At 41.7% G+C, this 25,964-nt stretch overlaps 1 protein-coding gene across 1 annotated transcript in view; it reads left to right on the forward strand.

The window, feature by feature from the left end:
* LOC136885438 (papilin-like) overlaps nt 1-25,964 on the forward strand; it is a 278,513-nt gene that overhangs the window by 67,642 nt on the left and 184,907 nt on the right. The window contains exon 4 of the mRNA XM_068229110.1: nt 12,878-13,026. Coding sequence (XP_068085211.1) covers nt 12,878-13,026 — 149 coding nt within the window. The remainder of the gene's footprint in view (nt 1-12,877; nt 13,027-25,964) is intronic.

Below are 25,964 nucleotides of genomic sequence, written 5' to 3' on the forward strand. Positions count from 1 at the left end.
GGGGGTGGCAGCTAATCACGCTAAACACTACACCACAGAGGCGGCCTTCCAGCCACATACGGATATTTAGTCCAACAGGACAATTTTCGTTGAGTTCACTTTCCTATGCGTACATGTAAAGGAAAATGAACCTTACCGTACGATACTCTAGGAATGTATTTTTGCATGACTTATTTTACGCACTCCTGCAGTGTAATGTACTTAAGGTTCATATTCCTTTACACTTTAGGATACAAAATGAACACAACGAAACTTGTTCTGATGGACTGCAAAACTGCATATCCATGTGTGGTCGGGGAGGCGTGATCAGTCTTTAAGACGAATTAGCGACTGGAATAATTTACCAAGAGAGACGTTCGGTACATTTTCAACTTCTTTGAAATCATTTAAGAAAAAATGCTGGATAAACAACTGATAGAGAATCTGCCACTTTGGCGATGCGTGCTTATTGTTCAATTGCTCGATAGTTTGTAGTAGCTACAATTTAACACATAACAACTGAACATTTTTCAAGTTTCCTCCCAAGTCGTTTATTTCATAAACAGTTCACATTTTCAGCTTTAACACTTTGAAAAGCATGACTTTCCACCAGTTGGATTGTCTAGTAAGCCGCACTGTAACTTGCCTAAGGATTTTGATGCTTTCTTTAATCTTGCACCCTACAATGGTGCTTTATGAAGAAAAGAACCCAGCCTCCAAACTGATGACTTAGTAATAAAGCAAAATAAACTTTAGTGTGACGCCATAGCAAAAAGGAAATTCATTGAAGAGTTTATTTGATGGTGGAAACTTCACCCGTTTTTCTCTCTGTAATCATCGCCATTAATAGCTGAAGCTGATGACAGAGCGGTTATCGTCATAACGATGAGCTCATAATCATGTGCTCGATTCCCACTGACGGTAGATATTTAAAGACGAGAAATACATAGCACACCATACCGATGATATCATTCTGTACAAGAATACATTTTTATAGAAATATTCCTTAATAATAATAATAATAATAATAATAATAATAATAATAATAATAATAATAATAATAATAATAATCTGTCTACAGACAGTTTTCCGGGAGCGCTATGATTATTATATCTGAAGATTGCCCGGTTTTATTCATCTGCTTATGTAATACTTGCCTGTTTCAGATCTGTTTCGCCAGTTCGTTTCATTGTGTCCCTTTTAAGTTTACTTTTGTTTTCATAGAATTCGACTATTTGTTTTGTAAGTCTGTCTGGGTCGATTCTTTTAATATGTCCATAAAATCTTAACCTGAGTATTGTTACGTCTCTGTGATATTTGTGTATTGTTTGCATCTGAGTTGGTGTTGTCTGTCTGCGAGTTTTGAGCCTAGAATGTTTTTTATGATTTTGTGTTTTTCCCCAGGTTTTCACTGTCTACTTTCCTATTATTATTATTATTATTATTATTATTATTATTATTATTATTATTATTATTATTTATAGCATGAAAGTTCTATAACACTGGGAATAAACGACATGTCTATCCTTTTTAGAATCCGTAAGATGCCAGTTTTAATGAGTCATACAGAAAGGACCAATAAACTCAAGATGTCCGACTCGTTGGGTGAACAGTCAACGTACTGACCTTCGTTTCAAAGGGTTCCGGGTTCGATTCCCGGCCGGGTCGGGGATTTTAACCTTATTTGGTTAATTCCAACGGCACGGGGGCTGGGTGTATGTGTTGTCTTCGTCATTTCATCCTCATCATGACGCGAAGGTCGCCTACGGGCGTTAAATAGAAAGACCTGCACCTGGCGAGCCGAACCCGTCCTGGGATATCCAGACACTAAAAGCCATACGACATTTCATTTCAACTCAAGATAGTGTGAATAACATTCGCGAGTGATGTTTTCGCGAGGGTGGGGAAGTGTGAAGCGGGGAGCCATCCATCCTTCAGGAAATAGTAACTCGTAATTCGAGAGGATCAAGAAACTGGGTGAGTGAGTCCAGGAAAGGGCACTAGGAAGTGATGACCGGCCGGAGTGGGGATCACAAGGTCTGGCTTGATTGGGCAGAGTAGCGCCGAGCCCTCAGGAACAATAGCCGAGCTTGTAATTGGTAATTACCCTCTGTGTGGCGGCCAATTTGCAGACGGAAGTTGTAGGCCGACCAACGCCCCCCCACTGGTTGTGCTCCTGGCCTTGTGCCTCACTTACGAGGAACTGTACACAGGTTCCCAGGATTCTTCAACCCTGCATCCAAAGGTCATTACCAGACACATCCACAGCCAATAAACTCACAGCACTTGTCTAATAAAGATGGAAACATTACTTTAATATTTCCGTATCTCTGTTCTTTTCACTCCACTGATTTGGTAAATACGTCTTTCTCACATTCACTCAGAAGCTGAATTAAAAACACTCTTTTGGCATTTTTCTTGCACAGAACTACTAGGAAGGAAAATTCGGTGCTGAATCGGAAAGTTGTATACTGTAACTAATGTATCCATTTGTTTTCTGCCTTTGGTACGCCGAGGTGGATGATTGGCTGTAGGGGTGGGTGCTAAGGCCGGTGCATCACTTGTTCTTGAGACACATTAGCAAATACTTCTTCTCCCTCTTCTTCATCTGTTTACCCTCCAGGGTCGGTTTTTCTCTCTGACTCAGCGAGGGATCCCACCTCTACCGCCTCAAGATTAGTGTGCTGAAGCGTGAGACTATCGGTCAGGGGATAAAATTGGGGATGATGACCAGTACCTCACCTGCTATACTGAACAGCGGTCTAGTGGGGTATGGGAAGATTATAAGGAATAGACAAGGAAGAGGGAAGGAAGCGGCCGTGGCCTTAAGATAGGTACCATACCAGCATTTGCCTGAAGTAGAAGTGGAAAACCACGGAAAACCACCTCCAGGATGGCGGAGGGTGGAATCGAACCCCTCTCTACTCAGTTGACCGCCAGAGGCTGAGTTGACGCCGTTCCAGCCCTCGTATCACTTTTCAAATTTCGCGGCAGAGCCGGGAATCGAACCCGGGCCTCCGCGGGTGATAGCTAATCACACTAACCACTACACCACAGAGGCGGACTAGCAAGTACTTTATCCTAACTATCAGAGTTCTGTATTGTGTTCCTGCACATATCTTGGAAACACAAGACTTACGGATATAAATCCTTCCTTACACTTCCTTAGTCACCAGCAACTGCTGGTCAGTGTGCTTGATCATGAAGTAAATTTAACCATATGCAAATTTATATATAATTCCTTAGCTTGTCACTTGTGGTCTTTTATCAGTCCGAAAATAATGAAATGGCGTATGGCTTTTAGTGCCGGGAGTGTCCAAGGACAAGTTCGGCTCGCCAGACGCAGGCCTTTTGATTTGACGGCCGTAGGTGACTTACACGTCGTGATGAGGTTGAAATGATGATGAAGGCGACAGATATACCAAGTCCCATTGCCAGCGGAATTAAGCAATTATGGTTAAAATTCCCGACCCTATCTGGAATCGAAACCGGGCCCCCTGTGACCAAAGGCCGGCACGCTAAACATTTAGCCATGAAGTCGGAATATCAATCTATGATGATAATGAATAGATGCACACATTACAAAAAACATTTGAAAATTGTCAAAAAAAATCGAAGTGCTATAATATTCTCGAAAGTTGATAATCCCAAATCGTCAAAAATAAAAATAAATCGCTGTGCTGCTGAGCAACGTCATAATTCAATGGGGAGAAACTTCAGAGTCCGCCTCTGTGGTGTAGTGGTTAATGTGATTAGCTGCCACCCCCGGAGGCCCGGGTTCGATTCCCGGCTCTGCCACGAAATTTGATAAGTGGTATGAGGGCTGGAACGGGGGGTCCACTCTGCCTCCTGAAGTCAACTGACTAGAGGTGAGTTCGATTCCCACCTCAGCCATCCTGGAAGTGGTTTTCCGTGGTTTCCCACTTCTCCTCCAGGCAAATACCGGGATGGTACCTAACTTAAGGCCACGGCCTCTTCCTTCCCTCTTCCATGCCTGTCCCTTCCAATCTTCCCATCCCTCCACAAGGCCCCTGTTCAGCATAGCAGGTGAGGCCGCCTGGGCGACGTACTGGTCATTCTCCCCAATTGTATCCCCCGACCCAAAGTCTGAAGCTCCAGGACACTGCTCTTGAGGCGGTAGAGGTGGGATCCCTCGTATAGTCCGAGGGAAGAACCGACCCTGGAGGGTAAACAGATTAAGAAGAAGAAGAAGAAGAAGAAGAAGAAGAAGAAGAAGAAGAAGAAGAAGAAGAAGAAGAAACTTCAGAAATTGGACTACCTCTGCCTGGATTGAACACGCGACCTCGAACACCGACACGACAGTCTACCACTGAACAACTGACCGCGGAGGCAACTATGATAATTTTTGAATATAGTGATGTCCTATATAACGTTACATTAGACATGAATTTCTATTCTTGTGTCATGAGAGTCAAGTCGGAATAGTTTTTTCACATATTATAATCCATCTACAGTTAACTGTGCTTGGTACCACTCAGGATTATCTAGGTGACTTTTATTTATTATTGCTGTGAAAATTTTCCTAATTTTTTGGTAAAGAAATTCCTGTTTTCGAATTAGTTTTGATTCTTGGCCTGGCTGAATGTAAAAATGCTGATGAATGGAGCCTTTCTTTCATCACCATTGTTCCATTCAGTCCCCTTTAATGATCTCATTACGAGGGCTGCACGTTTTACGATGTTCCTACGTGACGAAACGGTGTTTATTTGTGTCCTCAAGTTCAGCTGCTTCAAACCAAAACAGTGTCCACTTTTTGCCGCAGAAACCCGTCTCAAGGAAGGGTCTTATTTCTTTTGAATTCTGTGCGTCGAAGAATTTAAATAACAGTCCTTTTATTAAATTTGTGAAAAGGTTTTGGATCAGTAAACATAGTGCATTAATGCAGAACTCCCATGTATGCGTGATGTAAACAAGACCAAAGTATTAATTCCTAACCTTCAAACATTTCTAAGATTGTATTGTATTATATATTTCGATTTCTACTTTATGTTTTACATTGACTTTTTATATTTATAATCTTTTGTAAAGTATTTGTTGCTTTTCATAATGTCAGTCAATTTGTGCGCGGCTTATCTTGTACCATAAGCTAAATAAATACATTTCTAAGATTGAGAAATTATAAGCTAATTCTGTATATCTGCTCTTCGTAACGGTCCAGATACTGACTTTCCAGTTGGTTGGCCAAGGTTCCAATACTGATGGATTTCGGGGTGGAATTTCCAGTTGAGGAATCACGTGGCATCAGGAGAGTATCTGGTCATAAATTCCAGCTAAAACTGTAAAATGTGACACAATAAATTCTTATACACCTGATTTTCCCACATCACTGCCGTCACTGGTGCGAACTGTATCACACACATATGAATTTGGTCCTGCTTTACGGCCAGATGTCCTTCCTGACGCCACTCTTACATGTGATGTGTTATCTTAATATGAAGAGGAGGATGTCGGGAAGAATAGACACACGCGGTTCCTGAGTCGGAGGAATTAACTAGAGGTGATTGAAATCCCTCATAGACCGGTAATCGAACCCGGAAACCTCTGACCCGAAGGGCTCAACATTGACCATTCAGCCAAGGAGTCGGAGTGAATTCAGAGACAAAATCGATTACTGGAATAAGTTTAAAGGAGATAAACTTATATGCCAATCCTATCGCGAACGGCCGTAGCCGTGTTGAAACACCAGATCCTGTGAGATCTCCGAAGTTAAGCAACATTAGGCGTGTTCAAGATTTGGATGGGTTGCCACGTGCTGTTGGTAGGATTAAGGGAATGGAGGCGCGGAAAGGAAATGGCTAACCTACCGTACGTAAACTCGGCTCAGGCACACCTCTGCGGAGGTTCGGACCTTCCTTCGGGCAGAATACGCCCTTACCGTTACTAATCCTATCTATGATTTTTAGATTCTCTTGGTGCATTCAACATTAACTTTTTCTTATTCTTGTGATAATGATTCCCTTACAGCACGTTAAGTCGTCAACCCGAAGACTGTTGTTAAAAGGGAACACCATATATGAGATATAATAAACAAGGTTGCGAATGACGTCATTTTTATTAATTCATTGTCCAGGTAACGGTATTTTTAGCAGCACTGATTCTCGAAATAGCACCTTTCAAAGCATTGCCAGACACTGACCAAACTCTGTGGTGTAGTGGTCAGTGTGATTAGCTGCCACTCTCGGAGGCCCAGGTTCGATTCCCGGCCCTGCCACGAAATGTGAAAAGTGGTACGAGGACTGGAACGGGGTCCACTCAGCCTCGGGAGGTCAACTGGGTAGAGAGTTGTTCTGTTGCCACCTCATCCATCCTCGAAGTGGTTTTCCGTGGTTTGCCTTTTCTTCTCCACGCAAATGCCGCGATGGTACCTAATTTAAGGGCACGGCTGCTCCCTTCCTTCTTCCTTGCCTATCCCTTCCGAAATACCCATCTCCCACAAGGCCCCTATTCAGCATAATAGGTGAGGCCGCCTGAGCGAGGTACTGGTCCCTTCCCCCAGTTGTATTTCCACCCAAATTCTCACGCTCTGTCTCTGAGTCCGAGAGATAAACGAACCCAGGATGATTAACGGATGAAGGGAAGAAGAAGATAATTATAGGATTCTTATCAGTAATTAACGGCTGCTGGCCATTGCGGAAGTAGCGTACTTCAGTAGCTTGAGAGGATCGTCTAAAAGTGCGCTGTCAGATCCCGTCAGGTCAGCGGTGCTCCCTCGCTCACTTACTCACGCATTCATGGCCCGGCGGACACGCACTTCAAAAGGCGTGACGAAATAAAAGGAATGAAGTGAAATAAGTTAAAGGTTAAAAGGAGAAAAGCTTATACCGTCGTTACAAGCCGTCTCGTTGTAAGTGATGTATTATTTATTTATCTCATTACGAGACCACACAGTCATCATGTTAATGAAACACTTAAACTATTGGAATGTGGCCCACATTCACACGGGACAAATAGTGAAGATGAACCTTCCTTCCTCAGATTTCACATGAATCTTTCAGTACGAACACCAGGTCATAAAATCTAGGTGAAATCTTCTAATAACTTCGCATTTCCGATCATATTGTAGTGTTATATACGAACACTAATTTAAAAAACAGGGGTACCTCGAAGATAAAATCTTTATTAACAGAAATTAAAGAACAGAAATTACTGCCTTTAATTCTGTTTTTTAGAACCTCCGTGGCTCAGGCGGCAGCGGGCCGGCCTCTCACCGCTAGGTTCCGTGGTTGAAATCCCGGTCACTCCATGTGAGATTTGTGCTGGACAAAGCGGAGGCGGGGCAGGTTTTTCTCCGGGTACTCCGGTTTTCCCTGTCATATTTCATTCCAGCAAAACTCTCCAACATCATTTCATTCCATATGTCATTCGTTAATCATTGCCCAAAAAGAGTGCGACAGCTGGCACAATTCCTATCCTCGCCGCTAGATGGGGCTTCACTTATTCCATTCCTGACCCAGTCGAATGACTGGACATAGGCTGTGGATTTTCATTTTTCATTTTCAATTCTGTTTTTTGATTAATGGTATCTTTTCAATCAATCAATCAATCAATCAATCAATCAATCAATCAATCAATCAATCAATGAATTAATGATCTTCATTTTTAGGTGTCGCCCAGGTGGCAGATTCCACATCACTTTCTTTAGCTGACATTATCTTAAAAGTTTTCAAAGAATTTAGAAATTTACGGAACATTTCCCTTGGCAATATTTTCCATCCCCTTACTTTTCGCGTTATAAATTAATATTTGCCCCAAATTTTCCTCCTTAATTCCAAATTTATCTTCGTAATATGATCTTTCCTACTTTTAAAAGCTCCGCTCAAGCATATTCGTCTACTAAGGTCATTCTACATTAACTCTCCCCTGAGAGCTCGATACATACCACTTAGTCGAGCATCTCGTTTCCTTACTCCCACGTCTTCCCAACCCAAAGTTTGCAACACTTTTGTAACATTACTCCTTTGGTGGAAATCACACAGAACAAATCATGCCGCTTTCCTTCGGATCAGTTCTCGTATGAAATAGTCCAGGTATGGGTCCCATACACTGGAACCATACTCTAATTGGTGTCTTACTGGCGACTTGTACGCCCTCTTCTTTACATCCTTACTAAATGCTACAATACCCCCTGTGGGTGAGAGACGGAGACGAATAATACACCCACGGTACCCTCTGCCTGTCGTAAGAGGCGACTAAAAGGGGCGACCAAGGAATGATCGAATTAGGACCATGAAACTACTCGTGATTAGTACCACCACGCGGAGAACACCATGGGTCGCCTTTACTTGCGCGTAGTACCAATATGTTGGGTACCAAATAGGCTTGTGGTAAGTAGCAAACGAGAACTCGACGGCTTTTACAGTACCTGTGATTAGTAGCACTATCTGAGCGACACCATGGGATGAAGGAACCCATGGTTCTGGCTTGCCTATGATTAGTACCCACTATATGAGGAACACCACGGGATAGAACGAGCCCTGTGGCTAGTACACTTAGATGATGAACACCATAGGTTTGCGTTGCCTGTCAAGAGCGCCGCAATGTGCGAAACACATTAGGCCTGCAAAACATGTGCTAATTTCATTACCTGTGAGTAGTACCATAAAATGTGGAATACCGCGAGTCTACGCTACTCTTGATTAGTACCGCAACATGGCAAATACCATAGTTCTACTTTTCTAGCGATAAATACCATTATGAATGGCTGATGACCTGGATTTTGGACCCGCTTCGACAACGAACATATTCTAATCGATTCAGCATCGTGCTATAGAAGCAGTCCTTTGGTCCGTACTACTATTATTTTGTGCCAGCTTCTGAGCATGTTTGGCACTGTGGGTCGGATCCACTGATTGTTTTAAATTCGTATCAATCCATCCATTCATTCTTCGTCCTCACGCTTTGAATTCTGGTCAGTGGATGATTTTGGACTTTTAATTAGTCATCTCATTTCGTCTCATTTCGTACAATTAGGGGCCTATGACCTCGATGTTAGGCCCTCTAAACAACAAAAATAATCAATCAATCAATCAATCAATCAATCAATCAATCAATCAATCAATCAATCAATCAATCAATCAATCAATCAATCAATCAATCAATCAATCAATCAATCAATCAATCAATCAATCAATCAATCAATCAATCAATCAATCAATCAATCAATCAATCAATCAATCAATCAATCAATCAATCAATCAATCAATCAATCAATCAATCAAATGCTATAATAATTATGCAATGAGATTTCTAGCCTTTCTTAATAACCTCGTTAATGTAATTGCCCCAAAGAAGATTATTCCTTATATTAACACGTAAGTATTTACAGTGTTCCCCGTGAGGTACCATCAACCTATCAACACAGTAATTCAAACCGAGAGGAGGACTTTTTCCCTTGATGGAACTTACAATCATACCATTGTCCGCTATCCATCGCTCACAATCCTACAGCTCTTGTACTACTCTATATAATACAACATCAAACGCAAACATATTTATTTGTGCTTCCAGTTCTTCACTCATATCATTTGTATATGTAAGGACCGGGCGAGTTGACCGTGCGGTTAGGAGCGCGCAGCTGTGAGCTCGCATCCGGGAGATAGTGGGTTCGAATCCCACTGTCGGCAGCCCTGAAGATGGTTTTCCGTGGTTTCCCATTTTTACGCCAGGAAAATGCTGAGGCTGTACGTTAATTAAGGCCACGGCCGCTTCCTTCCCATTCCTAGGCCTTTCCTGCCCCATCGTCGCGCCATAAGACCTATCTGTGTCTGTGCGACGTAAACCAAATAGCAAAAAAATAAAAAAATAAAAGTACATATTTCTGGGTTCGCTGGAGCCACTCAGGCTCATTTTGGTTTTCGCCTGAGGTCCTTCCTGACGCCACGTAATTCTTAAGATGAAAATCTCGGCCCAGGATTGACCGGGATTCGAACCTCAGCCGTCTGGGTGAGAAGCCAGCATCTAAGCCACTGAGATAATCACGCCCCGCTACTTTCAAAAATTTATATTATACTGAATTAGTTTAGACAGGTCCGCCTCTGTGGTGTAGTGGTTAGTGCGATTAGCTGCCACCCCCGGAGGCCGAGTTCGATTTCCAGCTCTGCCACGAAATTTGAAAATTGGTGCGAAGGCTGTAACGGGGTCCACTCAGCCTCGGGAGGGAAAATGAGTAGAGGTGGGTTCGATTCCCACCTCAGCCATCCTGGAAGTGGTTTTCTGTGGTTTCCCCACTTTTCTCCAGGCAAATGCTGAGATGGTACCTAACTTAAGGCCACGGCCGCTTCCTTCCCTCATCCTTGGATATCCCTTCCAATCTTCCCATCCCCCACAAGGCTCCTGTTCAGCATTGCAGATGAGACCGCCTGGGTGAGGTACTGGTCCTTCTCCCCTGTTGTATCCACCGACCCAATATATCACGCTCCAGGACACTGCCCTTGAGGCGGTAGAAGTGGGATCCCTCGCTGAGTCCGAGTGTAAAACCAACCCTGGATGGTAAGCAGATTAAGAAAGAAGAAAGAAAGAAACTGAAGCAATATGGTTTCCATTACAACGAAAAAATAAGTTATACAGTATACGAAGTCAGAATGTTAGTAATATAGTACAGGATATGGGCTTACTCCGTGTCAAGAAAAGAAGGTGAAACTTTGCGGTTCGCAGAAAACTTTGCTCCACGTCTTCAGAAGATATTCTCGATTGTTCACGTGGAAGACTCTTCCACTATTGGAGAATTTCACCTTGATTTCTTGACACGACATAAGCCCAAATCATATCTGCAAGTACGGGCCGTGAGAGCTTCAATGTTAATGTTAGGACTGTTGTTACCTCGTTCTTCGTCTGGTGCAATTTACTCATATAACGTTGGTGACCATCATAGAGGGAATATTTTCATATTTTAAAAATCACTGCAATAGAACTTCTGGGCTCAATAGACCATCAGTCACGTCTGATCTGCATTTAGGTCAGTCGCCCACGTGGCAGATTCCCTACGTGTACTTTCCTTAGCCTTTTCTTAAATGATTTCTATGAAATGAGATATTTATTGAACATCTCCCTTGATTTGTTCCAATCCCTAACTCCCCTTCCTACAAACATATATGTGCCCCAATTTGTCCTCTTGAATTACAACTTTATCTTCATATTGTGATCTTTCCTACTTTTATAGATACCACTCATAATTATTCGCGTACTAGTGTCATTCCACGCCATCTCTCCACTGACAGCTCGGAACATACCACTTAGTCGAGCAGCTCGTCTCCTTTCTAACAAGTCTTCCCAGCCCAAACTTTGCAACATTTTTGTAACGCTACCCTTTAGTCAGAAATCACCCAGAACAAATCGAGCTGTTTTTCTTTGGCTTTTTTCCAGTTCTTCATTATATCGATTGCAATGAAAGGACAGATTCTTGTAAGTATAATACCACTGGAAATGTGCCTGCTCAGAAAACCAAAAGTTAAAACATGCATTGATGGGAAGAGTACAAGAAAAAATTAAATGGCCTCGATTACAGTTACCCGATAAATATTTTACTCAATTACGATTAAAAATTATTTTCAACAAGTAATCAGTATATTTAAACTAATAATAATAATAATAATAATAATAATAATAATGTTATTGTTTTATGTCTCACTAACTCCTTTTACGGTTTTCGGAGACGCCGAGATGCCGCACTCTTGGCCCGCACGACTTCTCTTACGTGCCAGTAAATCTACCGACACGGGGCTGAAGTTTTTAACACCTTCAAATAACACCGGCCTGAGCCATAATAGAACCTACCAATTTGGGCTCAGGCAGCCAGCACCTTAACCGTCTGAGTCACTCAGACCGGCAAAAACTACAAATTGAGCACCTCCCCAGTGATTTCCTTAAGACTAGCATTGTTTTAAGTAACTCAAAACCTCCCCGGAACAAGGCTGGAGCCACCAAATGTTTGAAAAATGAGATTTTTTGCTATTGGCTTTACGTCGCACCTACACAGATAGGTCTTGTGACGACGATGGTGCAGGAAAGGCCTAGGAGTGGGAAGGAAGCGGCCGTGGCCTTAAGGTACAGCCTAAGCATTGCCTGGTGTGAAAATGGGAAAACACGGAAAACCATCTTCAGGTCTGCCGACTGTGGGGTTCGAACCCACTATCTCCCGGATGCAAGCTCACAGCTGCGCGATCCTAACCGCACGGCCAACTCGCCCGGTAGAAATGAGATTTTAGTGGTAATAGGGTGTATTATTACGACATGTACTGTGTGTTAGTCGTAGCAGGACTGAAATCATGGAAAGTGACATTGGTGACAGACGGATAACCAACTAGAAACATGTGTAAAATACAGGCCTGTTCCGAGAGTTTCAATGTCCAAACACCTAGGTTCCATATTTTCTGGATAAAAATATAACTCAATCATCGCCTGGTTACAATGGAGTTTCCTATAATTTGTGCTCTGCGATTCTGAAGTACCCATAAGAATCGAAGTTAAAGTCTTGAAAACTACCATACGAATTCTTATGCAGTATAGAACAGAATTCTGGCCTGCACAAAAGCACATAAACATGCAAATAAAATGTGGTGGGAAATAACTCTCTAGAGGCAAGACTCATAAACTTCGAATTAAAAACAGCGCGTTGCTTTTCAGCACCGTTCCCATGTTTATGTGGTGTCTTTCGAATACCGAGTATAAATCTAGACCTCGGCTGTGGGTTAAAAGCCAGGTGCCCTTTTCGCTGCCACACATTGATGCTAGTGAAAACCACTCTCAAAATCGGCCCTCACCCCAAACCCAGAAACACCTAAGTAAAGGTTACTGTTAAAATGTACAAATCTTGAATATTAATAGAACAGTGCAGCAATGAACATTCCTACCTTAGTAAAAGTGTTGTTTCTATTTTCAGGTCCATCAGATGTTCCAACAGCGACAGAACTACCGGAAAGTAGCTGCGGGAGGCTCGTGGGCTCCCTGGTCTCATTGGAGCCCCTGTACGCGAACCTGCGGGGGCGGCGTAGCCATGCAAACTCGGGATTGCCAGATTCGTCCCAGTCCGTGAGTAAAGAGCTCATGTCAAATTATTGTTGAGTTGTTTATGTACTGTTTGATTTGGTCTTAAAATATTGCGGCAACTTAGATAGTGTTGAGTAGTCTTGTAGGATACTTGACTATTCTAGGACTTGTTAGACACTCCAATGCCCGCACTCTGTTTCAGGAATGAATGAGTTCGGTCAAGTACAAAATGTGTAGTCCAAAAAATATTTCCACTAAGAACGCCATTCCTCAGTCATAGTGCGGGAACTGTTCTTAACTGATGTTGTAAAATTCAGTCTACATCTATCGTATAGGCCTCATTCTAGTCTTGAATTAAACGGAGATTTTAATTATATATTTTTTTTCACAAGAACATCAGCACACGTACTGTGTGTAACCACAACAATCCTAAAGTTTACAAACGAATACTAGTAGATGTAACGTTACAACTTGGAAAAATAAACTATTCCTATGCACATTCACAAAGTGGCCTAGATTAACTAATATCTGGTGGTTGGAGAATGATTAACAAGTTTTTCGAGTGTATTTCTGGGGATACCTAACCCTTTCAAGATATTCCAGGTGTATTTTATAGTAACTCCCCTGCCAACGAAAAGCAATCCTTTAACTGACCAATACTCAATTCGGATGTTATAATATTCGCTTAAATATGGGAGGCATGGTACATAAATATATTTCTGTTTTCTGTCAACCTCAATCACTTGCTCACAGGGGATCCAACACTAAAATAGTGCGCTTTTTTGGATAAATGGCAATGATGTCGGCTCTTCTATTCGACCCCGTAGAAGAAGCACAGTGAACTTCTTCATAACCTTGCCGCTGTGTGAGTCTTACGTTTTCTTCGTGTGTACTGGGGGTGCACCTTCTCTGGGCAGTTAAATTGCGCGCCTTCTATAAGGCAAATCTATGTAAATAAATTTGAACTGGTGTACCAAAAGATACTTTGGTATTCAACCGTTAGATGTCTCTATCATCGCTTTAACTGCTCCCTCTAACGGGACGAATTCTAATTACTCTATAAAGGAAATTTATTTTTGCAGTTGACAATCCTTAGGTTTTAAGGATTGTTTCGTTCATTTATCAAAGTTGTCAACCCTTGTGCTAGTTCCTTCATCAATAGTAGCCAACCTATCAGAAACTTGTAAATATTTCCTTTAGTCAATTAAAATTGGGGGTGTATACAGGAATCCAGCCTATCAGTAAAGAGTTCTGAAGGCTTCCCCTCAAAAGTACTATAAAATCTGTGCGCTTTAGGGCCGTATTGTCTGAATTGCTCCAGTGTGAGGAGGATTTATTGACGTGAACCAGAAGGCAGGGGCGCGGGCGGCGTTAGGAAGGCCCAGCAACTCAAGGTGATGGCAGAATTTTCATAGCTATGTGATAACTCTCGCGCATAGTTTGAGGTGAATATCTCAACCTATTTTATTTATGTAAATTTCTAAATTGGGTGGTTTTAAATATAGAATTTTTGGCAAATCTGAAGACTCTTTTCTATTCCCTACTGGGAAATATGTAACGTAAGGGAACAAAGAGTGATTACCCTCTGTCGGTTCCCATTCAAATTGGCATGGGGTGACTACAGTTCTCAAAACCTCTAAATTTCTTTATTAATATTTGGCTTTAATACTTCTTGCTTATTCACCCCGATGTAGAATAGGTTTAGCCTCTGTATCACTGGGCCATAAGCCCACGTAGGGTTTTAACTATTTCTATAAGGAGGGCAGGTGTTTTGCCACATAGTCATTTGTTTATGACCAGTCATGTTCAACCTTTTCTTTTTACATTTAAGGCCAGTTAGTATGGGCAATCATGCACCTGTTTATTCAATAATTGTTTATGATGTGAAGTTCCCTTTAAGAACAGTAAGTTACAAACTATCGATAAGCCCAAATTAGGGCTACATGGTGTAAATACTTTAATTGAGGGCAACCGATATGTTGTAAGTGCAGCATGAGAAAATTGTTGCTTCTGCGAGGCTGAACTGTGGTATTGTTGGAGCGCAGAGTCCTACGAAGTGTATTTTCCTAGAGCTTTTCTAGCTGTTATAAAATTTGGTACCTGACAAGAGCACTAACACTCTATGTAAATCAAACAAAATTGTAAACCTGTTACTTGATTTTCGGACTTTTAAGTCCTTGTCGTTGCTAGAGCTGACGAGCTCATTATTATTGTTGTTAATCATTCAGATTTTCTATTTATGAATTTTTAAATTAGAAGAATCGAGAAAGAAATAACATTTCAAAATGAGTTGTGTTAATTCTCTCCCGTTTACCCCTCTGCGATCCACGATGGTTCTTTAACACATGCAATGACTTACGACCTAGAAACATCTTGGTCATCCGTTCAATTAAATTAATTAATGCTTGTGCAGTTTGTCTGATAACTGGTGATACTTTAGTGTAATTGTGAGCACAATTCGGCAGTGCTCCAGTTCAGGCAGGTAAAGGAGCAAAGTATGTCTTCTGACGGAAAGTACTACCTAGCAGCTGCTTGCGCGAGCCTCTTGGTACTTTCATCGGTATGAAAAATAACTCCTGAGGAAGTGAACTCTGGTACGTTGAGGTATCCGAAAAATCTAAAATTAGTTAGGGAGGCTTATAACCAATAACGCTGTATGAGACATGAAACTAAGGAGGATGATTAATGTCCCCCCCCCCACTGAGCTCGATAGCTGCAGTCGCTTAAGTGCGGCCAGTATCCAGTATTCGGGAGATAGTAGGTTCGAACCCCACTGTCGGCAGCCCTGAAAATGGTTTCCCGTGGTTTCCCATTTTCACACCAGGCAAATGCTGGGGCTGTACCTTAATTAAGGCCACGGCCGCTTCCTTCCCACTCCTGGCCCTTCCCTTCCTATCGTCGCCATAAGACCTATCTGTGTCGGTGCGACGTAAAGCAACTAGCAAAATAAAAAAAATTAAAAAAAAAAAAAAAGAGATTAATGTCCCTCCCAGGTGGACTTTCTCCTAAAATGTAGTTCTATTAAAACCAGGATGAGAATTAATAATAATAATAATAATAATAATAATAATAATAATAATAAAAAATCAAACAAAATCCTTATCCCGAGATGCAAAATTAAGACATTATAACACTGTAATCAAGTCTGAAGCACTAGATGCATCTGAAACATTGATCATTGGGGGCAGATAATTGATTAGAAAGGTAAGAAAGAAGACTCATAAGGAACATGTTTGGACCAGTCTGTACAGGGAGAATCTGGATGACAAGGAAATCTCATGATCTGTACTAAAACTCAGAGAAAATGTCAGACACATTTAGGAACAGACGTTTGAAATTTTATGAACATATTCTCAGAAGGAGTGATCAGAGATTGACCAAAATAATTCTGAACCTTGCCCTGTCAATGAAAGTAAAAAATAATGGCTCCTCGAAGTTGGAAAAAATCTTCAGGATATAGGGATCACAGATGACGATATATTAGATTTATGTTCAGAAAATTAGTGGACAATCACCGCTTTACACATCATCCAAGTACTACTACCAACAAAACCTGGTCAGAAGATGACAAGAAAAGCCACAGCGAGAAGATGAAGAGATTTTGGGAGAAGAAGGCAACGACAACAGCTAAATAAGTTCAATCGCACTCGTTAGTTGGGCATAACGAATAGTAATAATAATAATAATAATAATAATAATAATAATAATAATAATAATAATAATAATAATAATAATAATAATAATAATAATACCCTCGATTTTATGATGTTTTAGAACTACGCTTTAAAAGGGGCTCTTTAACGTGTCAGTAAACCCAGTAATACAAGAAATGGATTTGACCGCTGTTAAATACCAACTAACCCCTATAGAATTAATTTCCGATAACGAATGCCTAACTGTTTACTCTATGTAGTTGGTCATCAGATAAAAAATGGGAAGGAAGTTTCAATGGCCGATGGGAAATTTTTTTGGAAATCCATGTTCCCAAGTATTCGTTGCACGTAGGTGAGGCTCAGAGACAGCTCTCTCCTGAGTTAATGGGTAGTGGCCACTTAGCGCTGTTAGCTATCCCGGTCGATGGCTCCTATTATTACCGAACACCAAACTTCCTTTCCGAGATTTCCTACGCTCTTTAGAAGATGAGACCAGGCCGTGCCAATTTTACATACAAGGAGTAATAATAGCAAATTATGCGAAACGTTCTTAAAGACCTTCTGATTTCCCTTAAACATGAAACTAATTGTTAATTGTCTGGTGAAAAATATTTTCCTAATATCTCAGCATTATTCATAAAATTAACTCCCATTGTAACACCTTTAGCAAGGGTCTGACCTTGTGCACAACTAGGGGAACGTGTTGGCACGTAGCCTGCTCCCTAATGGCGTGGGCGGAACATCTGCACGCTTCATCTAGGGTCAGGTTTTCAGGAACCTCTCATTATAATCCTGCTGTGTGCCTCTGGGTGCGTTACAATGACCAGACCAACGGCTCCAGTGAAAATTAGCCATGTTTACTACTTTTCCTTGTGTTGAATTTCGAACTTATTATAGCATCACCTTCCAATGGAGAACTGGCAAAGATACGCTCTGTGACAAGACTGGGAAGTTAAAGATAAGTGGGCTGGCCTGAGGGGCTCAGACTTTCTGAGCCCAAGTTGGAAGGTTAGATCCTGGTTCAGTCCGATGATATTTAAAGGTGCTCAAATACGCCAGGCTCATGTCGGAAGATTTACGGGCACGTTTAAGAACTCCTGTGTCGGTGCGACGTAAAGCCCCTAGCAAAAAAAAAAGAACTCCTGTGAGAAAAAATTCGTCACCTGTGCGTCTCCAAAACAAAAAAAGAAACGAAACGAAACGAAACGAAACGCAGAATCAAAATGAAAATTGAGCAGAATCTAGATGATGATCAGTTTGGGTTCAGGAGAGGAGTAGGAACGAGTGAAGCTATTATAGCACTTCAAACTATCTTGGAGAGAAGACTAGACCTTAACAGAAATACACATATAGCTTTTGTAGACCTGGAAAAAGCTTTTGACAATGTTCAGGGGGAAAGACCATTCAAATTATGAAGGATATTCATTTGGACTGGAAAGACAGAAAAGCAATACTAAACCTCTACATCAATCAAGGAATAAACATCGAAAGTAATGAAAAAGTATGCAAGGTGAGGATCAGGAAAGGAGTAAGACAGGGGTGTTCCTTATTGCCATTTCTATTTAATTTGTAAATTGAAGAGGCCATGAAAATGTTTTTATCAAAGACACCTGGCATTAAAATAAATGGAACAACTGTACACTGTATTAGATTTGCCGACGACAATGAGAAAAACATGCAGATCATGCTCAACAAATTAACATCCATCTTAAAAGATTTCCAACTTAACATTAATGTAAGTAAAACAAATGTTATGGTTGTAGGCAAATCTAAAATGAAGCCAGAGGCACATCTCAGAATTGGAAATATTTTAATAAAACAGGTTCACAAGTTTTGCTACTTAGGATCAGTTATTACCGATGACAACAGATGCACTGTGGAAATAAAAAGAAGGATTTCCCTGTGTAAGAAATCCTTTGAGGAGAAGAAGCAGCTCTTAATTAATAAATCCTTAGATACTGAGCAAAAGAAATTGTTTATCAAAACATTCATTTGGAGTGTGCTGCTATAAGGCTGTGAAGGATGGACTCTCTTGAAGGAGGACGTGAAACGACTAGAGGCAGTGGAAATGCGGCTATGGAGGAAGATGACAAGAACTAGCTGGATTGAAAAGAGAACTAATGAATCAGTGCTTAGAGAAATAAACATCCAGAGACATTGAATAACAGCGATAAAAAGGAGAAAAGCGTCAGTTTTTGGTCACATTCTCCGGCATAATAACTTCATAAAGAACTTGTTCGAAGGCAAGGTGATGGGAAAGAAAGGCAGAGGGAAACCACGGAAGAAGATCATTGAAGAGGTAGTTGAGATGATGGGATGCCAAGGTTATGAAGAGATGAAAAGGATCGCAAAGAGAAGAGATCAATGGTTGCAGCGACAAGACAAAGCCTTTAGATAATGTTGTTATTATTATTATTATTATTATTATTATTATTATTATTATTATTATTATTATTATTATTATTGCTGTTGTTGTTTCGTTATGCCCGTTCATAGGGCGCGTTGTAACTTGTTCATTGGCTTGATGACTTTCGCCTTCCTATTCTACCAAAATCTCTTTATGAACTCACCGTCTTGCCTCTTCCGTTCTTCTTACCACTGTGTACAAATCCTGCTGCTAGTTTTGACCACAAATGTGTGTTTATTTACTGAGGTCCTGAAGACTTTTGCGATTTTCGATTATGTCTTCCCTGATGTTCAATTCATTCAGGTCTCCTGTTGTTTCCTTCAGTCAATTTATTCTCCTGTTTTGGGAATTTATTACATTGAATAATCTTTTTGTGAGTCTATTATTATCCATCCTAAAAAGTGTCCAAAAATTTAAAACGTCGCCTTCGCACAGGATTGATGAAACTATCTATGTAACTATACAGTTCAGCAGTCCGCCTTTTGATCCAAATTCCATTTTCTTGTATGGGGCCGAACATTTTCGTAAGAATTTCACGTTATTGTTATTGTTTTTCAATATCTGCAATTCTAGAATGCCCTCCTACAGTTAAGGTTCCTGATGAATGTAGAATAACTGTTTTGTAATGTTCCAATATAGCATTACGTGACATTACTCGTTTATTGTAGTGATCCCATGTTAGTCTAAATACACTCTGAAGTTTTGATGCCCTTCCTGTATGTGCCAAACTGTCTAATCCCGAAGGAAGAATGATTTCACCAAGGTATTTACAAAAATATTCCTGTAAAATTGTCCCATGTTCCGTTTCAATTTTATCTTTCTTGCATTCATTATTATCAAAGGTGACTGGTTCGATTCCGACCGTCTGTGACGTTCGAGGACCATTTTATGTGTGTTACTCTAGAAATGTTCACACTGAATTTATGGTCATTTTGGAATATATTTTGAGTACAGTTGATCCTAATTTTCAAACAATATTATGATATTAAATGGTGAAAGTATTTTTTAATTTTAAACTAAGATGTTTCGGTTCTATTTGTATCAAGAAATGTGTTCGTTTATAAATAGTAAGCTTAATATTTGTAATTATTTCATCAGCAACTTGCTGCCTTCTTAATATCCTATCTTGTCTTTCGTATCTCCAACAGTAGGCCTAATAATTCAGACCTACTATACGGATTTCCTTTCTTCAGGTTCTAATATAAGTAATTCAATAACAAAATGATTTATGCTTCGTAACATGAATGCTAGGCTTCTTAAACTAGTTAAGATCTCTCTTCTCCTTTCTGGCATTTTCGCAGATTGGTGTCAGAATTATCTGTAGATTTAACCCAGTTTTACGGCCGAATACCTTTTCTGACACCGAAAGAGTGGCTGCGCGGTTTTGGTAACATACCAGTCAGTTTGCATTCGAAAGATTGTGAGTTCTAACGCCACTGTCGGCAGACCTAAAGATGGAAAATGGTTTTACGTTGATTCCCATTTTTACACCAGGCTGAACTTTAGTTATGGTCACGACCGCTTTCTTCCCACTCCTAGCCCTTTCTTAACCCATCGCCACCATAAACTTAACTGTGTTGGTGCGACGAAGAGAAAAAATCTTTTCCTGACACCAGGCCAATGTGGTGGGATGTCTTCACTGCTGCGTGTTCTTGCAGTAGATTGTGGTGTGGTATGTTTTATGTAAATGTGTATTATGACGAACACAAATGACCAGTCTCTAAGCTAGAGGAATGACCTAGACGGAGTAAAAACCCCGACCCGGCTGGAAATGGAATCCGGAGCTTTCTGGACCGTATGCAAGTATGCTAACCATTCGTTCAAGGAGCCTGGATAAACAGATAATATATTAAGTTAAATAGGAGCAAAATATAATATTTCACAAAATTACATATATTTTGGTATTTGTAGACATAAGACCGAGATTTCTTTTAAATTAAATGAGGTTAAACATTTAAAAATAACTTCGGTTTTAATGATGTAAAATCCTTGTATGTTGCTAATTCACTGTGCCGCCAAACCCAGTAACCAAACCCGTAGACATTAATGGCCTTGGCCTGCCAACACGACTACCACCCAGCTAGATAGCCTGCAGGTATTGGAGTGTCAAGTGGTCAGCGTGCTAACCCTCTTAGCCGCATTGTTTGGCTTGCTACCGAGCGAATATTCTGAACATTCCCTGAAGGGTCGCGCAGCTGTGAGGTTGCATTTGGGAGACAGAGGTTTCGAACCGCACTGTCGGCAGCCTTGAAGATGTTTTTCCGTGGTCTCCCATGTTCACGCCAGGTAAATGTTGAGGTTGTACATTAATGAAAGTCACGGTCGCTTCCTTCCCACTCCTAGCCCTTTCCTATCCCATCGTCGTCGTAGGAATTATCTGTGTCGGTGCGACTTAAAGCAAGTTGTAAAGTTTGGCTTGCCTACACCGCTTATACAGACTTTCGTATCAAGAGTTCCTCATTTGACCGATTACAGCTCTCAGTCCTGAACAACGCTGAGCCTCCAGACAAGTGATTGACAAGTGACTGCACGGCTTTGGACACTAAGTGTTGTTCTGACAAGAATTACTCCACTTACGTTTCACGCTAAATCACTGGATGGTTGACCGGATTATTCGACACTGAGGACGTACGGGTTCGAAATCCACTATCAGCTCTTATTCAAGTTAACTCGTTCCTTGATTTCGTCATGTCCTACTGGCAAAGGTTTTGCGCATAAGTCTGTCCTCCTAGGTATTCCAAGTTCATCTGTTGCTCGTTTATGAAGATTCGTACTTTTCCTTTGCGGTGCGTTGGTGCAATCCTTGCAATGAAATTTTCCATCAGCTTGCGTCCTGTTACGTTAGCATTTCTGGCATTGTTGAATACCGTAAATATATTGACTGCCTGTGAATATCTTGAAACATGGGACACAAGTCTGCACGGACAGTATTACAATGGATAGATGAAGTGCTAAAGGAGATGAACAGGAAGGAAGAAGCAGGTGATGATTCAGATAATATGATTGACATTTGAAGTGATAATGCTGAACGAACGGAACAAAATAGCGAAAATGAGTTTTTGGGAACTGAAACGGAACCTGATGTTGCAAATTCTGATCAAGTGGTACGAAATAGATCCATATACATAGGGAATATGGAGTTACCACGTGGGATGTACACTGCAGATACATGACACATATAACTAGACGTCTACCAGGTGCCAGAGGACAAGCACGAAATGTAAATTCAGTAATGGAAGCATGGCATTTATTTTTACCTGAAGACACTATAAAACAAATTGTGCAATATTCCAGTCTCAAATTGACAGAAATGCGTAAAAGAATCACACGTGAAAGAGATGTTCGTAATACAGTACTGATTTAAAGAAGGTAAATACCCTAAATTTCGCCTCTCTGGTGTAGTGGTTAGTGTGATTAGCTGCCACTCCCGGAGGCCCGGGTTCGATTGCCGGCTCTGCCGCGGAATTTGGAAAGTGGCACGAGGGCTGGAACGGGGTCCACTCAGCCTCGGGAGGTCAACTGAGTAGAGGGGAGGGTTCGATTCCCACCTCATCAATTTCGAAGTGGTTTTCCGTGGTTTCCCACTACTCCAGGCAAATTCCTGGATAGTACCTAACTCAAGGACACGGCCGCTTCCTTCCCTCTTTCTTGTCTATCCCTTCCAATCTTCCCATCCCCCCACAAGGCTCCTGTTCAGCATAGCAGGTGAGGAAGACTGGGCGATGTACTGGTCCCCCTCCCTAGTTGTATCCCACGAATTGTATTCTCATGCTTCAGGACGCAGCCCTAGAAATGGTAGAGATGGGATCCCTCACAGAGTTCGAGGGAGAACCCAACCGTGGAGGGTAAACCGATTATGAAAGAAAGAAGAATACCCTACATCTGTAACTAAAATATTGCAAAGCTACTACAACGACCAACGGCCGTAGCCGTGTTGAAACACCGGATCCCGTATGAGATCTCCGAAGTTAAGCAACAGTGGGCGTGGTCAGGAGTTGGATGGGTTTCCACACGCTGTTGGTTGGGGGGTAAGGGAATGGAGAAGCGGAAAGGAACTGGCCACCCTACCGCACGTAAACTCCGGCTCATGAACACCTCTGCGGAGGTTGGGACCTGTCTTCGGGCAGAATAACCCTTACCTACTACAATTCTTATGAAAATAAATACAAAAGTGTAATTAATTTAATCTAAAAATGTCCTATTTTTCTTCATTTATTTCATAGGCGAGGAAAAATCTCAACACGCGCCCGCTTATGTTCCTATTAACCTCGCGCCTTGTGCTGGGTTAATTATGTTTATGATTTGTAGGTCACCTATGATAAAGCGTGTAGTTATTTCCTGATCTGCAGCACATCAGAACCTGACAGAATGTTAAAGGATAGACTGGATATTTACCGCTTAATACCGCTTAATGTATGCCCTTATGCCGACGTTCTGCGCAGCGAACATGGACGGTATAATCCAGTTATTCGTTGTACGATTGATAATGCGCATGAGATCCGAACACGGCCCCGCCCGTGCACAGCCTGACTTTCAGCTCATAAATATCAACGCGCAGTTGAGGGTGGAGTCCACGAATGGATATAGAATTATGTTAACCAAGTTCTGGTAGCACAGTGTACAGAGTCTTCACTGCTGTGCATTTTAGAAAAACATGAAGTTCCAATCTCGTAGCTTCGATGACAAGCGCAACTATTTCGGTATTTGCAGAGTGTGAAGCTTTGAGTTCCGAATCTCGGTTATGTCAGTAGTTAAGTGGGCTAACATTTTCTAACGCCCTGTGGGTGGGGGACGCAGACGGAAAATACACCCACGGTATCCTCTGCCACTCGTAAGAGGCGACTAAAAGGGGCGACCAAGGGATAATTAAATTAGAACCATGAGACTACTTGTGATTAGTACCACCATGTGAGTAACACCATGGATCTATGTTACCTGGGAGTAGTACCCTTATGTGAGGAACACCACGGGTCGACTTTACTTGCGATTAGCACTACCATGTGAGGAACACCATAGATGTACGTTATCTGGGAGTAGTACCCCTATGTGGTGAACACCACGGGTCGAGTTTACTTGCGATTAGTCCCACCATGTGAGGAACACCATGGATCTACGTTACCTGGGAGTAGTACCCCTATGTGAGGAACACCATGGGTCTCGACGTTGCTTGTGGTAAGTACCATCGGGTGTATCACACCGAGCGGGTGGGGGTGAGGGGGACACTCGGCTGCGCGAACTAATGTCCATGAGTGAAAAGGTGCCGTACGCTACCCTGAAATGTGGGGTTCCCATATGTTCAGAATGGGTCTGCGTTACTTATGAGTAGAACCACTGTATGAGGAACACCACGGGTTTTGCTGTTTCCCGTGATTAGTACCACTATGTGAGGAACACCATGGAACTGCGATGCCCGAAAGTAGTACCATTAAGTGAGAAACACCATGGGCCTGTGTTGCCTGTGGGAAGGGGGGATACCATAATGTGCGAGTACCTCCAGGTAAGCGGCACCAAGAGTATACGTAGCCTGTTAGTCCCACTATGTGAGGAACACCATGGGTCTGCGTTGCTTGTGAGTGGTGCCCTTATGTGAGAAACAACAAGGGTCTACATTGCCTGAGAGTTTTTCCATTATGTCTGATATACTATGGGTCTACATTACGTGTGATTAGTACCACCATGCGAGGAACACCATGAGTTTATGTTATCTGTGATTAGTACCACTACAGGATGAACACCATGGTTCTGCTTTACCAGTGATTATTGCTATTACAATAGTCCGGTGACCTGGATTTTATAACAAGTATCATCTCAGAAAAGAAAACATTGTGAATTTACTCCACTGATTGTTTTGGATTCATGTTTTTATTCAGTGGTTACATTTTGAAATTTTAATTATAGTTTCATTTTGTTGCACCTCGTACCATAAGGGCCGATGACCTAGCTGTTAGGCCCTACTAAACAACAAACACCATCATCATTATCATCTTTCTATTGGTTTTACGTCTCACCGACTCAGATAGGTCTTAGGGCAACGATGAGACAGGACAGGGTTAGGAAAGGGAAGGAAGCTACTATTTACGAGACAACCGCAGCATTTGCCTTGTGTGTCAATGAGCAACCACTGAAAATCATCTCCAGGACTGCCAAGAGTGAGGTTTGAACTGACCATCTCCTCAATGCGAGGTTACAGCTATACGCCCAGAACGCAGTGCTGATGAGAGTGCAAGATTGTATAATGATGGAAATTTTAATTAAAAATTCACTCCTCAGCGTCAAAACATGAATATTACCTACGGATTCGATTCTCAATTATAACATTTTAGATTTGACATTACCTTCAAGACTTGCGGGTGATATTCGAGATTCTATCCCCCCACTACTACTAAAATGTTTTCATTCCTCCCCTGAAGGAGGAGGCGGGGCTCTTAGACAGTGACGCCATCTCTCAGGCCTGTCCCGGCATTCGCCTTAGTGCAAGAGAATGGAAAACCACGGAAAACCATTACCAGGACAGACGACGGTTGGATCCAGCCGTGAGGTCCAGCCCTGTCCTATCTCCCGAATGCAGAGCCGTAGAGCCACGGTAGAGCCGGTGCCACCCCTCCTCTCCTCGATTGGCTGGTCAGAGTGCAAAGCTGTTGGATCACAGGCCTAGATCCACTCAGCATCTACCGACCACATTCTATTCTTCCTAAGATGTCGTATCATCATGTTCTATGCTCCCTCTGCAGACCAGTGGTAGAGTGTATGCCTCTGAGGCCCAAGATATCGGCTTCAAACCAGGCAGAGTTATTGGACTTTTGAAGGGCGGTAGAAAGTCACTTCCATCTCCATGTCGTACGATGTCGGCTTGTTAAAGGTCTTCTTATATATATAAATATAAATATATAAATGATATGAGTAAAGGAGTGGAATCGGAG

Source organism: Anabrus simplex, chromosome 1, assembly GCF_040414725.1.
Source record: "Anabrus simplex isolate iqAnaSimp1 chromosome 1, ASM4041472v1, whole genome shotgun sequence".
NCBI classification, from domain to species: domain Eukaryota; kingdom Metazoa; phylum Arthropoda; class Insecta; order Orthoptera; family Tettigoniidae; genus Anabrus; species Anabrus simplex.